This window comes from Glycine soja, chromosome 4 (genome assembly GCF_004193775.1).
Source record: "Glycine soja cultivar W05 chromosome 4, ASM419377v2, whole genome shotgun sequence".
Classification (NCBI taxonomy): Eukaryota; Viridiplantae; Streptophyta; class Magnoliopsida; order Fabales; family Fabaceae; genus Glycine; species Glycine soja.
Window position 1 is genome coordinate 1,740,008 of NC_041005.1, and position 18,455 is coordinate 1,758,462.

An 18,455-nucleotide genomic window follows, 5' to 3' on the forward strand; every position below is an offset into this window, starting at 1 on the left:
AAAGATTAACAAGATATCACATTTCCGTTAACTCATTTAATCATAACTAAAATAATTTAAATATTTATAATCAATTAGTTGATATTGATAATGAACCTAATTTTAATAAAATAAACATTTTATAAAAATATGATATGTTAATATAAATAAATAATTTTATTTATTTAAATTTATGTCATAAATAACACATAAATAATATGCAAAGCTGTTGTAAAAAAATACCAAGTGTGAGAAATAAATGGCGCAAGATTATTTCAATTTTAATAGTTTTAAAATCAAGTCTTATATAAGCAATCACATTAAATATTTATTTTGAGAGAAAATTTTATTATTTATAATAATCTTACCTAACTTAAACGGAACATACATATCATCTACACAAGAAAAACAATGACAAAAAGAAAGAAAAAATGGTCTCAGCTTGAACAGTTGAGAATTTTTTGAGCAAAAAAAAATATTTATCCAAATAATACAAAAACAAATTAACATAAATGATACAAAATAATATATATATATATATATATATATATATATATATATATATATATATATATATATATATATATATATATATAAAAGAGGAGAAATCAATTCTCCCCAAACTGATTTCTTCACTTACACAGTTTTATTTTTTATTTTGTATAAAAAACGCACTTTAGAAATAGGTTCCTTAGAACTAATTTTTAAAGTGTGTGTTTTTTCCTATTTTAGAAATCAGTTCCTTGAAAAACTAATTTTTAAAGTAGGTTTTTTTTTTCTTATAAAAAACTCAGTTCAGAAACAAATTGAGTTTTTTTTTATATATTTCTTTAGTTTTTAAAATTATTTTTCTTACAATTTTTTTAATATTAAATGTTTTCTGTTTTAATTTTTTTATTTTACTAATTTATATGTATTAATTTATAATAAATAGAATATTATTTAAGAAAAATACATGTGTTTAAATACTCAATATGAATATAATTTAGTTAAATATTTATAAGAAATGCATATCTTATCTAAAATAGCATTTAAGAAAAATACATATATTTAAATACTTAATATAAATATAGTTTAGTTTAATATTTATAAAAAAACACATAAATTATCTAGAATAGCATTTAAGAAAAATGATATATTTAAATACTCAATTTAAATATAATTTAGTTAAATATTTATTAAAAATACATATACTTAAGGGATCTAATTTTTTTCTCCTAAAAAAATTAAATAAATAAAACATGTTGAATTCAACTTGTTGGTTGCATAAGTTTTTTTTTTTAAAAAAAAAAATTCAAATATTATTTTAGTAATCAAATAAAATAAAAATACAAAAGAATTGAAATTTATGTAAGGGTGACCTGTTGTCAAATTTTTTTATTTTAAAAATGTAAAAGTAATTGAATACTAAATATTTCTATTTTTAACTAAATGAATTTTAAATTAATTTTATTCCATTTTAGTAAACTATTTTAAAATAAAATATATAAAAGAGATGTGTGCAACAAAATGTGTGTAAGTGTTTCTATGGACCGAACCAAGTTCAAACAAAATGAGAGGGAGAAAATAGAATGCTCTTTAGACAAAAAAAAAAAAGAAAAACTTAATCCAAATTAGTTAAGAAAAGGAATTTTTTAGTTGAGTACAAAAGTCAGAAAATATAATGAATAATAAAAAAAGGATTTATGTGTTAAGCCCAAATAAGTTATAAAAAAAGGAATTTTGGCATGAGCCCAAAATAAGTAATTTAATTAAATAAATAATTTTGGCCCGAGCTTAAAATAAATAAAAAAGTCCAAATATTTTTTTCTTTATTTTTACTTAACACTTTAATTATATAAAAAACAATATTCATGGCCACTTTTTTATTATTTGATGGAACGAATTCTTGAATTAGTTGGCGATAATATTTAGAATCTTCAAACACATTGTTTGAAGCCTTCGAGCAATACAAAACACACGCCACGTATCAGAGAGATAGCAATGTTAGTGTTCAAAATAGAGAAAGTTTTGTTAAAAATTTTAAAAGTTATAAAAAGTGTCAATATTGTAGATCATTTGTGTGAAAAAAACTATTTTAAATGGTATGTTCTAGATCATTTCTTACTAGTACTGGTACATCAAATCTAAACAATATTTTTTAGAATATCAAAAGTTGTACACATTTTAGACCGATTGTTAAACAACCCGTACATAACATACTTCCTACATTAGTTCTTAATACAATTTTTTGGATAGGTTTTGTTACAATTAATATATAATATTTATTTTTTTCTATAAATATTAATTGTTAATTTTGTCAAAAAAATATATCCAAATCACGCCCTCTATATCTTCTTCTTTCACTACCAAATTAACTTTATATTTTTATATAAAATAGTCATTTTAATATTACAAAAAATTAACTACAAATATGCATATGTATATTGATTGCCAAGCTGTTACTACTAATATGCATAGTGTATATAACATTCGTAATGCACTATATGTAAATAGTTGCTATCTCCACTTCCAGATATGGTATATACGGTGGTCAGCACTATCTATAAAATTTTCATACATGGCTGGCTACTATATCTTCAAATGGCGCACTTTGCGTGGATTAATTGAGTGATTGACGCACATGAAATAGAATAAGTATGCAATAATTAATTCCACCATCGCAGGTTGTAGCTTTCTTTTTTTATTTTTAAATCATAACCTACTGATGGCATAATTAAGCACCTAAATAAAGTAACTTAATATTGTTATATATATGTGCTGGTGTTACGAAGCATGCATTCTCCCTATTGGTCTGTGCAAACTACGGAGGTCTTGTACATGAACTAATTGAACACCAACAAAGTGCAAGAGAATAGAAACATGAAAGACAATCCAATTTTCTATGTTCTCTTGCTGTTTCTTGGAGAGTCAAGATCATCATCTGCAGACATCATTCAAGCAGGGAATGGAAGTGATGATGACACTAACCGTGAACTTTATATTGTGTACATGGGGGCCGCCAATTCAAAAAAAAAGATTCTCTTCCGGATGACCATTGCTTATATTCTGAAATAAATATGATATGGACATTATAAGAATTCTATTCCCTCAATACTCTTATATATATAAGTAAAACAGTTGGACGTTAGATTTGAATATAAATAAATCTAATTAATTTTATTCTTTTTAAAAAAAAATTATTTAATTTTATTTTTAATATTTTATTTTCAAATGACTTCTTTTTATTTTAAATCAAATTAATGACAAATGTTATACCAAAACTGTTGTATTTTTCTACCAAAACCTGAAATGAATATTACATATTATGATGAGAAAATTTGATTAATTGGAAGGAATGAGAAGGCCCCAGTTCGCAACTTCAAGCATGGTTTCTCCGGGTTTGCAGCTCGTTTAACAAAAGAGGAGGCGAACTCAATTGCCCAGAAACCTAGGGTTGTGTCTGTTTTCCCAGACCCAATTCTGAAGCTCCTCCACACAACCCGTTCTTGCGATTTCCTTAAGGACCAAAGTACCCCTGTCAAAATCCACCACCCAAACACGGTCTACAACTCTGCTCCCTCGTCAGACGTCATCATTGGCATCTTGGACTCAGGTTATCAAAACTAATCTATTTCCATTTTCAATTAAAAATGTTACTATAATATAATATTAAGACACGTCATTAGAGTCCCAAAAATATACCTACATTGATATAACTAGAAGCAACTCCAGTGCATCTGCAGCGGCAAAGAAAGTAAAAAGAAAAAAAAATCAAAAACAGTGGGTCCGTGCGCGTTAAAAAGAGAATGTGTAAAACAATAAAATATTTTGAAAAAATTGTCATGTGAACACCTGATAATCAAATTAGATGCCGGATGGTTTTAATATATCTATTAGTTACTTGTAACGAATTATATATTAGTACTTATTTTCTGGATCGGATTGTATTCCAGTCCTTTTAACCGAATTTCTCTGGATTGGTCTCTATAATAATCAGAATTTTAAAGTATTGATATACGATCCAATCACCTTCAAATATTTAGATGCACCAAAAAAGTGGCATAAACATAATCATGCACCGAGACCCATTAGATATAGGTAATATTTTAATACGTTCCGACCCATAACTATTAAAGGGATACGCGCAGCAAACAACGATAAATAGTGTCCTCAAACTAAAGGTTAAACATTTGAGCATTTTGGATTAAGTGGTCTCCATTCCTCCAAGGAAGTCTTTTATGAAAGACTACCGGATTTATTTTCATAATTTCATTTCAATGATATTTAACTAATGGATTCACAAACGATATTCAATTCAGGTATATGGCCAGAATCGACAAGGGTATGGGCCCTGTTCCATGCCGTTGGAAAGGCACGTGTATGAAATCCTACTACTTCTATTCATCTAACTGTAACAGGTGAAAAAACGCACCACACACAGCCCTGAATCAAGCTTAATTATATAATCCATAATGTATGATGATTTTGATTTTGATTAGGAAGATAATTGGAGCAAGACATTACCCCGACCCTCAAGGAGACAGTGAGTATGAGACACCAAGGGATAAAAATGGGCACGGAACCCACGTGGCATCCACAGCGGCGGGAGCCACCGTTCCTGGTGCGTCATACTACGGTGTCGCGGCAGGGACCGCCCAAAGTGGGTCCCCAAAATCACTACTGGCGATTTACAAAGTGTGCTTCAAATATGAGTGCCCTGGCTCTGCTGTTCTTGCAGCGTTTGATGATGCCATTGCTGATGGAGTGGATGTGATTTCGTTGTCCGTTGCTTCCCTCTCCGAGTTGAAATATAACCCAATCGCCATTGGAGCATTCCACGCCGTCGAGCGCGGCATTCTCGTGGTTGCCTCCGCCGGAAACAACGGACCAAGCTTAAACACCGTTGTCAAAGATGTACCTTGGATTTGACCGTTACAGCCTCTTCCATAGACCGCGATTTTATGTCCAAGGTTGTCTTAGGCGATAACAAACTGATCATGGTATTTATTATTTACTGCTTCAAGTATATAATCAAATCATTCAGTATATATAAGAAATATGCATAAAAAAGAATATATCAGAAGTAATATTATTAAATAAATAATATTCTTTTATAGTTGTATTTGTTCGGGTCTAATTTTTATTAAGGAAATTTCTATCTAGTTTTAGAGTCAATCAATTAAAATTTTTATAGTAATAAAGACGATTTTAAAGTGATTACTGAAAATGTCAAAATTTATTATGCATACTAATCTGTAATTGAATGATAATTTAAAATCTTTTTACACTTTAATGGGCATATATTCTTAGGATTTATTTGGATAACCTTCTCCTTAAATATTCACGTTGTCATGCATAAAGCTAACTTTAGTGTGGGAGAAAATTTATTATTCTCCTCTTTAGTAAATACTTACTCAAAAACTTATTCATGATCTTACTCATACAACAATATGTAAAATTTATGCACTATTAACTAGCAGGGGATGAAATACTACTTTTTGAATTGAAAACTAATAAAATAGTTTAGATAATAGTATCTAATCATAAACTATGATGTGCTCATATTAAAAATCACTACTCTTAAACTGCAGGGCGAAGCCTTAAATTTCTCCCCTCTTTCACATTCCCCAAGTATCCACTGATATATAGTGAGTCTGCCCAGGCAAAAGACGCCAAGTTATCTGACGCAAGGTATGTATATAAAATCTACCAATCAATTTAATTTAACAAGACTAAAATTTCAAGAATTTGGGATTTGCCAACAATTAAATTAACAGAGGAATGCCAAACATACATTAGATAAATCATTTGTAAAAGCTCGAGACAAAAAATAATTATATCAACTATGAAATGCAGACAATGCTTCCCATATTCATTAGATAAAGTCAAAGGGAAAATTGTGGTATGCGACGGCAAAGATCACTCATGCAACTATTTTAAAAGTTCAGGCTGTGCAAGGGGTAAGTGGAATACGTGTGGTTCATATTTTTGACCCAATAGGAGGAACAGAAAGAAAAGATTTTGGGGACTTCCCAGTAACAGAGATTAAGTTCAAAAGATGCAAACAGAATCCTTCAGTATGTCAATTCAACCAGGTATTAAGGATGCATCATGGATGGAGTCACTATTTAGAAACATCATTGGAGACTAAGGTTAACCATCATAGTTGATCACAAGTTAATTCGATTGTATGTGCATAATTTAATATGAAGCAATCCAGTGGCAACAATTCTACCAACAGTTTCAGTCATTGATTTTAAGCCTGCACCCATGATGCCATCCTTTGCAGCAAAAGGGCCTTCAGCAATTTCGAAGAATATTCTCAAGGTAAGAATATAGACATAGATATGATAAATTGCCCACAATTAATTAATTCTTAACTCTAAATAGGACTTTGTTTCTTTGTAGCCTGAGATTACAGCACCAGGAGTTAACATTCTTGCAGCATGGATTGGCAACGACAAAGAAGGAGTTCCAAAAGGGAAAAAGCCCTCCCAATTCAACATCAAATCGGGAACTTCCATGGCATGCTCACATGTTTCAGGACTTGCAGCTACCATCAAATCTCAGAACCCTACTTGGAGTGCCTCTGCAATCAAATCAGCAACCATGGCCACAGGTTTGACTTTTGATTTAATTTATTTATCTCTTAAAACATCATGATTTACTTATTTAGTTTTCATCTTTTAAAAAATATAATGTATTTTTATGAGAAAAAAAAACTTTTTCATTTTTCATAATTAATATAGTCCCTCTACTAATCTTTTTAAAAAATAAGAAACACATTCGACAAATTTTCACAAATAAGAGACAAATTAATGAAACGGTTTATCTTTTAGGGACCTACTAAATATAAACATTATTCTTATATAATACCTTTTTAAAATGAAGGTCGACTTCAAATAAAATTGTGATAATTTGACTAAACAAAAACATAATTTAGCCATAACAAATGATGTCCCTTGGATATGAGATCTCATCAACTCCTATATTTCTCAATGCAGTAACTCAAGAAAACAATTTGAAGGCTCCCATAACAACGGATAAAGGATCAGTAGCCACACCTTATGACTATGGAGCAGGGCAAATGACAATATATGGAGCATTCCACCCAGGGCTAGTTTACGAAACCAACACTATTGACTACTTGAACTATTTATGTTACGTTGGATTTAATATAACCTTGGTTAAGACTATCTCTAGAAATGCTCCTAATAATTTGAGTTGCCCCAAGCATTCGAGTTCTCATCATATTTCCAACATCAATTACCCTTCCATCGCAATCTCCGATCTCAAAGGGAAAGAATTAGTGGACGTGAATATAACTGTAACAAACGTTGGTGAAGAGGATGAAACATTGTACTCCCCTGTTGTCGATGCTCCCATTGGGTAAAGGTCAAGTTGATTCCAAACAAACTCCAATTTATGAAAAGTATTAAAAAACTAAGCTACCAAATTCTTTTTTACTTTAATTCCACCCTGCCGACACTGTTCGAAGTCCATTTGTTAAACTAGAAGCATCTATATCTTTATGTATGAATAAATGAAAAGCTAAGTTTTGCTTCTCAATATTTAAATATTTCACTAATGCTTCCTCCATATTTCAAAAATTATTTTTTGTTTAAGGTTACACGTTAGCTAATAACATTTATTTAATATAAAACATTGTTAATTACACTTTAACTAAAATATTCTCGTCTCTATTGATGGTAGTTAAGAGAGAGAAGGGAAAATATTAATAATAAAGATGATAGGGCCGGGGAAAAAGAAAAATGATTGAAGACATATACAATTATTAAGTGAGATATAATTGGCAAAAAAAAAAGTTGCCTAGGCCTTAAACTTCTAAAACAAGTTTTAAATGAAATACAAAATTAAAAACAATAATTTTGAAATGGAGGAAGTAATTAAAAATAGAGTATGATAACTCCGAGATTTGAGTTTAATTGATAGTCAATTTTGATTAATAATGATTAGAATTCCTTTAATGTTGTTTTTAATGAAATAATGATGTTTCAAAAGAAGAAAATTACAAGTACTTTTGAGGAAAAATTGATGCAAAAACTTTACGAAAAAGTCTCGAAGAAAAAGTTGAAGATTGAGCCAGCACAAACTTAGCATGAAGAAGGCCAACCAAAAAGTCTAAAGGCACGCTTAACGCGAATCTTACGCTAAGCGCATGATTATCACCATACTCGCTAAGCTCAAAAGATCCGCTTATCGCGAGGTGACATGAATTTTAAGTTACCTGCCTATAAAAAAAGTAAGAAACAAAGGAGAAAGACACACCGAGACTCACTCAGAGCTCTCTAATGAATACATCCTATAAGCCTGAGTATCTCAAATAGGGGAAATCTTCTTTCTATCTCCATTATCCCCTTCCCCTCCTATATTCATCCCTATTCTTTTATCTCCATCAACCCCTAAAGTGTAAATTCTCTCATGACTATGAGAGGTTAAACCCCATTGTTGGAGAGCTTGACAGACCAACCTTTTGTAATGTAACTCTTCCTTAGTATCTATTTAATGCAATTCTGGTTTTTATTGTTTTTTATGTGCTTTATTGTTGCTCATTGCGGTGGTCTGATCACCTATAGTCATGCATTGTTTAGGAAGTAATACATTCAAAAATGGTTATTTTCTAAAGAATTGTGAAAGGGCATTTAAATGAAATCATTGTTAGAAATTGAGTGATGTTTGTTTAGCTTATTTCATGCATCTTTATTCTTAATGTGATTTACTGTTTTATCTTTGAAAAGGAATTTGAAAGAGAAAATAAATAAATTAGACTCTTCATGCGATGATCAAAAGATAAAGTATCATAATAGACGTGGATGCAAACTAGAATAACATTAGATAGAGAAAAAATTATTAAAGTTGCATCACAGGTAGTTTTGACATGTTAGGCTCCAACATATTTATATTTTATTCTAAACTTATCTTTAAGCATTCAAACTTATTATCATTATGTTTATCTTCTACTTGTGATACTTTAGACATCTGAGTAACTTTACTACCTGTGATAATTTGGTACATTTGTCAATGAGTTAAGAGAGTATTGATAACTAGCATTACTAGTTAAAAACAATCAACTTATAATTTTTTTTTATATTAAAAATTACATTGGGAATCAAGGTCAACTTGCATTAAGAAAACAAACAAGTATTTATCAAGGTAGACTTGCATTACAAAAGAATTTAATAATTCACAAGTTAAAAATATTACTTATAAATGTATATATTACTTTTTTTTTGTACAACTTATTATTATTTAATAAAAAATTAAAAAATATAGCAATTTGGCAATTTGACAAACCAATTATACACCAATCTTATAAAAAAAGGAATGTTAGCAACATTTTTTTTCAACACTCTTGATTAAAATTTGTGAAAAATAAGAAAAAATTACAAACTAAAAGCTACCAAGAACGGGAAATACTGTGAATGAAACATTCACTAACATGCGAATAACAATAAAATCAAGTGCTATATCAAAAATTCTGAAAGAAACCTCACTTTCAATATTATACTTAATTTGCACGACTGCACGAGCATCCGCAACTTGGTGAACTTCTCTAAAAAAATGTGAGAACATTGACACTCTCTCATCGATCCATCACGTGCCGAACCAAGTTAACAAGAGGAAAAGGAGATGAGTTGTAATAGAATCTGAAATGCAATAAGACATAACAGAAAACAATGAAGTGCAGGAAGTTCTAGCCCAGAATCAATTGGAGATGAGTTGAGTTAAAATGACTTAATGAGAATGCTACGCAAACTCCTCTCCCAAGCCATATTCTAGGCGTGCAGAAGGGCCCAAAGTTACACTCCCCCAACTTAATTGCATAGGCTACAATAAAAGAGAACTACTATTGGCCCCTACTTTCTTTGCTATTGGCCCAACAAATCTGAGAAAAGACTCCCTTATCTCTTCGTGCAAACCTTCCTCTTTCCCCTTCCCCTTCCCCATGCACGACCCCCCCTCTACCATGGTCTAGCCACCACTGCATCGCCGCAAAGCCACTTCTGCAATTCCATCCGCGCTGCCACAAAGCCACCTATGTAACTCCATCCACGCCGCACATCACCATGGTTGAAATAACAACAAAAATACGACGATTGTATTGAAATAGTAAAACGGAATCATATTTCTGTTGTTATTTTTTTAACATCCCCTCTAATGAACAACAAAAATATAATTTTATTGTACTGTTTAAATGGAATCATATTTTCTTTGTTAATTTATTTTTGATCCCTTTAATTTAACGAAGACATGATTCTGTTGTACGGTGAATCATATTTTCATTTGTCATTCTTTTAACACCCCTCTAATGAACAATGAAAATATAATTTTGTTGTACTATTTCAATGAAATCGTATTTTCATTATTAAGTTTTTTTACCCCTTTAATAATATGGAAACACAATTATATTATACAACTATTTAATGAAATCATATTTTTGTTATGTATTTTTATTCGCACCCCATCAAGTAATGGAAAATTTCGTTGTATAACTGTATTGTACAACAGAATCGTGTTCCATGAAAATGACTGTTTTAGAAAAAAAAAAAAAAAGGTATCAACCCGTTGATGGGACCATTAGTCATGATAATGAGACCAATAGTAACTCCCTGGTAAATTGCCAAGGTCGCTTATATTGTCACCACATCAAACTATTTTGTATGGTCCAACAGCTCACAATTGATCTTTATTGACGATATATAAAAAAAATAAAATCGACCTTTATCTGCCCAAAAGTAGGAGGCTAATTAAACACTGTAAACAGTCGGTAACTAGACGCCAATGCCAATCGGGCCATTGCTTCCTGCACCCTAGGAAATTAAAAACAAGTTGAAGGGACAAAAGTACCCCTTTTGCCTTTTTTACTGACTGACGAGGGTATTCAACAATGTTTGTTAATGCTTCGGATTGGTCTTGGATTTACATGATTATTTTCTTGAATCATGAACAACTCATCCTTTTTGTGCGCCACTCATATTGAGCTTATTACAAATTATGGCATACACATGATTCTTCGATCTCTTGAATCATGAACAACTCGATCGGTCTTGCATTGCAAAGCAACAAAACTCTAGTTTGTGGCATAAGCTGTGCTACAACAACCTAGCAAAACAACATAGGTTTAGACTAAAGTGAATCAGTTGATCACTAGAAGAAAAATTAAATGGTAACATAAAAATTAATCAAACTACTTTTTGCAGAAATGCACTAACTTTTGATATTACTTTTCAAGCTTTCTGTTTGAAAAATTAGAAGACTCATCCAACACATTTCTCTTACAAAATACTTGAATGAAAATATATTTTCAAGTAAATCCACATAGTAATCTTTAATAAGAAGTAAAATTTATATAAATCTATAATTTTCAATAAATTTTAATTAATAATAACAAAATATATTAAAAAAATATGTCATCAGTAGTATATATTACCAACCTATTTTCTAACACATTTTTTTATAAAAATATATTTCTCTGACTTTTATAGACCCATATATGTGATGATTTTGAAAGAAGAATTAGAGGCAATCAGATATATATAAAGTAGCTAATGCCGTCACAGAAGTGATCTATCTGTTTCTAACTTTAGACCGGTCAGTTGTTTGCACAGGAGAAGATCAATCCCTGGGTTGAGAAAGAACAACGAGTTTTACATAACGTTGCATGAATAATCGGTCCAGCTTAAATTGTGGAAAATGACTTGCTCTCAGCAGCAGCTGGATGTTCACCTTCATTGTTAAGTGTTAACGGTGTACCAACTGATATTATAGCTAGCGTGTCCAAAAAAGTTGGGATTTTAATTTTATTTTCATCACATAAGCTTCGTAAACAAATAAATGTGCTCTCTCTCCTTACATGCCCTCTTATCGTCATCATTATTATGATGGAATTCTCTCAACAGTCGAAATATTGATTCTCCAACGCCATTGAGATTTGATATTGCACTCAATTAGGACATTTTGTTCCCTATTAATTAATCTGAATCACTTATCATCACTACCATAGATCGCCTATGCGGTTGTGCATACTTATCGCAAGATCAAATGTGGAAAATGGAAAATAGTGGCGCACTAGAACAATTCTGATCGATGACTCACGCAAAAGGATAGAAGAGACAGATAACAAAACCAAAAAAATATAAATTGGGAATATGCATCCAACTCCATCACTTGAGATTTGAGAAAACAAACTAATAACACCTTCAGCTCCTCTTTATGGAGAAAAATAGCTTTGTCTGACAAATAAGATAAGCATTATTTCTCGACAAATGGCGAACTTAACAGGGTGACATCCCTCAGCCACAAGATTAGTTTCCAGTTTGATAATCTTTTTAATTTGTGCGTCAGAACGCACTCAGTGCCGTGGAAATGCTAATACCAATTAGGCCATTACCTTACCTTAGACCTCCCATCAAACTCTTAATTTTATATATATTTATAAAAAATTAATTTAAATTATTAGGTAATATATTTTATTATATTATTTATTGTTATTTTGTTAGTAAGATTATAAAATTTTAATATACGTATACACATAAATATATTATAAATTATTTGAGAAATTTATAATTCATTTGAAAATTATTGAAAAAATAGTTTCCATTTACTTTAAATTAAAAAAATCATATTAAAATGAATATAGTGATTAAATTTTATAAAAAGAATATGATGTATATTTTGATGAAAATGAGAGTGGTGACATGACACACTTTTTTTATTGTAAAATATAAAATTATTTTTGTACTTTTTAATTGAGAATAGTAAAAGAAAGTGAATTGAAAAAATATATTATATTTATCTTGATCTAAATTTAAGTTTTAGTGAATATTAATTTAATATTATTGGTCTTAAATTTTTTCCCTAAATTGAAGGTATTAGGAGAAGTACTGGTAGAAAAATTAATATCTTATTAAAAATATTAAAGTATATTAAAAAATTAATCCTTTTTATATGCATCTAATGCTTATAAATATAATTAATAATACTTGCAATTGTTATTTTTGTCAAAATATATTCAAAATTAATTTTTGCTAGATTCAATTTGAAATCATTTATTTTGTAAGATAGAGTTGAATAAATTAGTATTGAATGAAATATGAAAATATTGCTTGAATATTAAATTCTAATTAACAATTTTCATACAAAATAATGAAAGAATAAAATGAAGATAGATAAGACTCACATACAAAATTTTCCTAAGGCCAAAAAATATATAACCACTGTCCTGAACGCACTCATTTATACAATTGCAAGTTTATGTTATACAAATCATATTTATGAAAATTTCCGTTCATTCAAAATTAGATAGAGTTTAATTTATTTATATATAAATGAAATATTTAATAAAAATAAATAACCATTAAAATATTAAGATTTTTTATTTTAATATTTTCAAAAAGTATTTTAATAAAAGTAGCCAATATTATCATGTGTGACTTTATATACTAAAGTTTCATAAAAATAGTTATCAATTAAAGAGTAAAAGTATAAAAAAATTTATATGATTTAACACATGTACAAATATAAAAAACTTTATTTTTAATCTTAAAATCCTTATCATGTCATCTTAGCATTTGTAGTATATATGAAGATAAAAAAGGTCAAATATGTGTGATAGTGCTGGTCATAACTGTAATTACCATACCCGTAATTTATTTCTCAAAATTGAAAACTTCTGGCTGCAAAGGTCCAAGGATAAGGAATCTTTTTCACTCAGCTGAATGAATCGCATGGCTTTATTGGGTAATTATATTTATGAACAATGATATTTCGATGTCTCATTATTTTAAACCTTCTATTAATAGTTTTTATTTTTTTCTCTTTCTATTTATATCACTTATCGTACTTTTATTTTTTTCCCTCTCTCTCACTAAATTTTTGAAGTGTCCAAGTATATTTTCTGTTCTTATATTTATGTACTTAAAATTAATTCTATTAAAACGTACTATAGACTAAAAGGATGTTTAATTAATTTCAAAAGAGTCCTGTAATTAGCGAGCAAGAGAAATGCAGCCAATAGGTGTGTCTTTCCCCTACATTAATTCTTTTATGATGACTTCGATTTGATAGCATACATTGCGAAGCTTTAACCGCCATATATGTTGTTTATAGTATAATATTGAAATGCCATGCCGCATTAAATGTTACTAACTGGTTGCTACCTCCACTTATAGTTAACGAATATATGGTGTTTGGCACCAACTACAAAATTTTCCTATATGGTATTGGTAACTATATCTGCATCAAATATTGGCGCACTTTGCGTGGACAGAGTGCTTGACGCGTAATTGCAGTGCGCATAAGGAATAAGCATGCAATAATTCCACCACTGCAGATATATATTGTACCTTTTCTTTACCCAATATTAATCACAATCGCTAGCTGTTGAGTGCTGAGTGCTGACACTATTAAGCACCGAGGGAAGACCGATTGCTTTATATATAACAGCGTGGAAGGGTGCTGCCAAGCACACTGAGTGCAACTAAGAGTTAAGATAATAATACGAACTAACATGAAAGGCAATAATACACTTTTGTTGCATTTATTCTACACTCTCTTGCTGTTTCTTGGAGTGTCAGCAGGAAATGGAAATAACGATGACACTAACCGTAAAGAAGTTTATATCGTCTATATGGGAGCCGCGGATTCAACAAATGTTTCTCTTCGCAATGACCACGCTCAGGTTCTCAATTTAGTTCTAAGAAGGTACGTAATTACATAATATTATTCTGTGGACGTTAATTAATTAATTTGATGATTGATATGTTTACATATACATTTTGTGTGAATGAATTGAAGGAATGAGAATGCCCTAGTACGGAACTACAAGCATGGTTTCTCAGGATTCGCAGCTCGTCTATCAAAGGAGGAGGCAGCCTCAATTGCTCACAAACCTGGTGTGGTGTCTGTTTTCCCTGACCCCATTCTGAATCTCCACACAACACGTTCCTGGGAATTCCTTAAATACCAAACCCACGTCAAAATCGACACCAAACCAAATGCTGTCTCCAATTCTTCTTCCTCGTCAGACATCATTCTTGGCGTCTTAGACACAGGTTATCAATAATAAAATAAGAATGATATTTACGTAATATGTACACGTTATTCATTATGGATATCACAAATAACGAAGTACCGCTACCATATATATTCTCATGACGTACTAAATATATGCATGTTTCATCATTTTATATAAAAATGGAAAATTTCAGGTATATGGCCAGAGGCGGCGAGTTTTAGCGACGAGGGTATGGGTCCTGTTCCATCTCGTTGGAAGGGCACCTGCATGAAATCACAAGACTTCAATTCCTCCAATTGTAACAGGTAAAATGTCAACAGCCCCACCAAAGAGATGGGAAACCATAATAAATAAATAAAGGCAAATGTTATTTATATTATTATTAAAAATGATAATTAAGCCACAACCAACTTACTTGATTAATTCTTGTTTAATAGTAGCATTTAAGAAGTGTTTCAACTTCAATCCTATTCACCAGTAATGGGTCCCAATAGAGTAACGGTTAGCTTTGTATTCGTTTTTCATTTTTGATTAGGAAATTAATTGGCGCAAGATTTTACACCGACCCTACTGGAAACGATGACGACGAAGGGGACAACACGCCAAGGGATTCGGTGGGGCACGGGACCCACGTGGCATCGACGGCGGTGGGTGCCACCGTGACTAATGCATCGTACTATGGTCTGGCGGCGGGGAGCGCAACGGGTGGGTCCTCAGAATCAAGATTGGCAGTTTACAGAGTGTGTTCTAACTTTGGGTGTCGTGGGTCGGCCATTCTTGGGGCGTTTGACGATGCCATTTCGGATGGAGTGGATGTGTTGTCGCTGTCGCTGGGTGCATCTCCTGGGTTCCAACCCGATTTGACCACTGATCCAATTGCCCTCGGAGCATTCCACGCTGTGGAGCGAGGCATCCTGGTGGTCTGCTCTGCCGGCAATTCCGGACCCAGCTCCTCCACGGTTGTCAACGACGCACCTTGGATTTTAACTGTTGCAGCTTCCACTATCGATCGGGATTTTCAGTCCGACGTCGTCTTGGGTGTCGACAAAACCGTCAAGGTAAATATTGAGCATCTTCTTTTAAGAGGTTGGGAAAGAAGCCTCTTCCTTGCTCTTGTTAGAGCCAGAGCTAATTAATATATACGTTCACAAGTTTATCTCATACTTTTAATTATTTAATTGAAAAAGCTTCAGATCATATAAAAAAGGAATCTGATGAAAAATAATTCATTTTAGGATTTTGATAATACATGTTTTCAAAGAATTTTTTGTTAAAAGAATATTTAATAAACTATATTATGTGTTTTTAATTACTTAAAAATATTAAATGTTTTTTTTTATATTTTAATTACAATTTTCTACTTTTTTTTTTTTTTTTAAATCGCTACAGTGCAGCTAATGTCATCTTTGCTCATCATTGATAATTATAAAACTTCAGGGCAGAGCCATAAATTTCTCCCCTCTTTCAAATTCCGCCGAGTATCCAATGATATACGGTGAATCTGCTAAGGCGGCCAGTACCAGCTTAGCTGAAGCAAGGTACGCAAAACCTCCAAGTTATGAAAAACTCAGCAATAAATAAAAAGCTCAAAAACCTCACAGCAAAAGATTCAATCATTTGTTAAATGCAGACAATGCCACCCAGATTCTTTAGATGCAAATAAAGTCAAAGGAAAGATTGTGGTCTGTGATGGAAAAAATGATGGATATTCAACTAGTGAAAAAATTGGTACGGTGAAAGAGGCAGGAGGAATAGGTCTGGTTCATATTACTGACCAAAATGGAGCAATAGCATCATATTATGGAGATTTCCCAGCAACCGTGATAAGCTCAAAAGATGGCGTCACAATCCTCCAGTATATCAATTCAACCAGGTAAGGATGGCACTCAAAATCAGAAGCAAACATTGTTAATTTTAGAATTTGCTTATAATTGTGTTTGGCGAATGTTAGTTTTGTTAGCTGGAGGAATTGAATCCGCAACTTTCCCCTCCTTTCCTTCTCCCTTAACCATCATATTTTCTTTTATGGGCAAATGTCAATTGTGAGATTTTGTTAGCAGGAGATCGATTCATCCCATGACTTTTTCCTCTTTTCTTCTTTCTTAACCACCTTACTAAGCTTATATCTCCTGATTATGGCTTAATTAAATTGTTTGTGCATATAAAAATATAAAGCAATCCAGTGGCAACAATTCTACCAACAGCTACAGTTCTTGATTATAAGCCAGCGCCCGTGGTGCCAAACTTTTCATCAAGAGGGCCTTCATCGCTTTCAAGCAATATTCTCAAGGTACGATATAATGATAAAACTCTACATACCATGATAAACTATCCTAAATGCTGAACACTAAACAGAATCTCCTTTCTTTCTTTCTTTGTAGCCTGATATTGCAGCACCAGGAGTGAACATTCTCGCTGCATGGATTGGAAATAACGCAGATGATGTTCCAAAAGGAAGAAAACCCTCACTATACAACATAATCTCAGGGACTTCCATGGCTTGCCCACATGTTTCAGGGCTTGCAAGCAGTGTCAAAACACGAAACCCCACTTGGAGTGCCTCTGCAATCAAATCTGCCATCATGACTTCAGGTCAGACATTTGATCCTTATATATATATATATATATAAGGATCAAATTATACTCACTTATTCCTAAGATTTCCTGAGATTGCACAAAATATTCCTACTTTTATAACGATTACAGTAACCCCTTACAGATTACATGGTGTGATATATTTCTTGAGTAACATGGAGTTCAGTATAATCTACTCATAAATTAAACCAATATTCTTGAAGTGATGTGATCCAGCAATGTGTCAACTCCTATCTTTCTATATATGTGCAGCAATTCAAATTAACAACTTGAAGGCTCCCATAACAACGGATTCGGGAAGGGTAGCCACACCTTATGACTATGGAGCAGGGGAAATGACAACGTCTGAATCATTGCAACCAGGCCTAGTTTACGAAACCAACACCATTGACTACTTGAACTACTTGTGTTACATTGGACTTAACATAACCACGGTTAAAGTCATCTCCAGAACTGTCCCTGCTAATTTCAGTTGCCCTAAGGATTCAAGTTCTGATCTCATCTCCAACATCAACTACCCTTCCATAGCAGTAAACTTCACCGGCAAAGCAGCCGTGAACGTGAGTAGAACTGTCACAAACGTTGGTGAAGAAGATGAAACAGCGTACTCTCCCGTTGTGGAAGCTCCCAGTGGAGTAAAAGTCACAGTGACTCCAGATAAACTTCAGTTTACAAAGAGTAGTAAAAAACTTGGCTACCAAGTTATTTTTTCCTCAACTTTGACCTCTTTGAAGGAAGATCTGTTTGGATCTATTACTTGGAGTAACGGCAAATATATGGTTCGAAGTCCATTTGTATTAACTAAATAGTGAAATTAAAAGCAGTGATGAATAAATGCAAGTTAAGTTCTTCATGGTGCTTA

At 31.8% G+C, this 18,455-nt stretch overlaps 1 protein-coding gene and 1 pseudogene across 1 annotated transcript; both read left to right on the top strand.

Annotated features, from left to right (window-relative positions):
• The first annotated feature begins 2,841 nt into the window (after positions 1 to 2,841).
• On the top strand, positions 2,842 to 7,496 carry LOC114408288 (annotated as a pseudogene).
• Positions 7,497 to 14,433: 6,937 nt separating this feature from the next.
• Positions 14,434 to 18,455, top strand: LOC114408557 (CO(2)-response secreted protease-like). The gene is made up of 9 exons (XM_028371648.1): positions 14,434 to 14,685; positions 14,779 to 15,035; positions 15,192 to 15,303; positions 15,534 to 16,056; positions 16,436 to 16,536; positions 16,629 to 16,871; positions 17,174 to 17,288; positions 17,380 to 17,590; positions 17,846 to 18,455. The coding sequence occupies exons 1-9, from the start codon at positions 14,492 to 14,494 to the stop codon at positions 18,400 to 18,402; spliced, it is 2,313 nt and encodes a 770-aa protein (XP_028227449.1). The 5' UTR covers positions 14,434 to 14,491; the 3' UTR covers positions 18,403 to 18,455.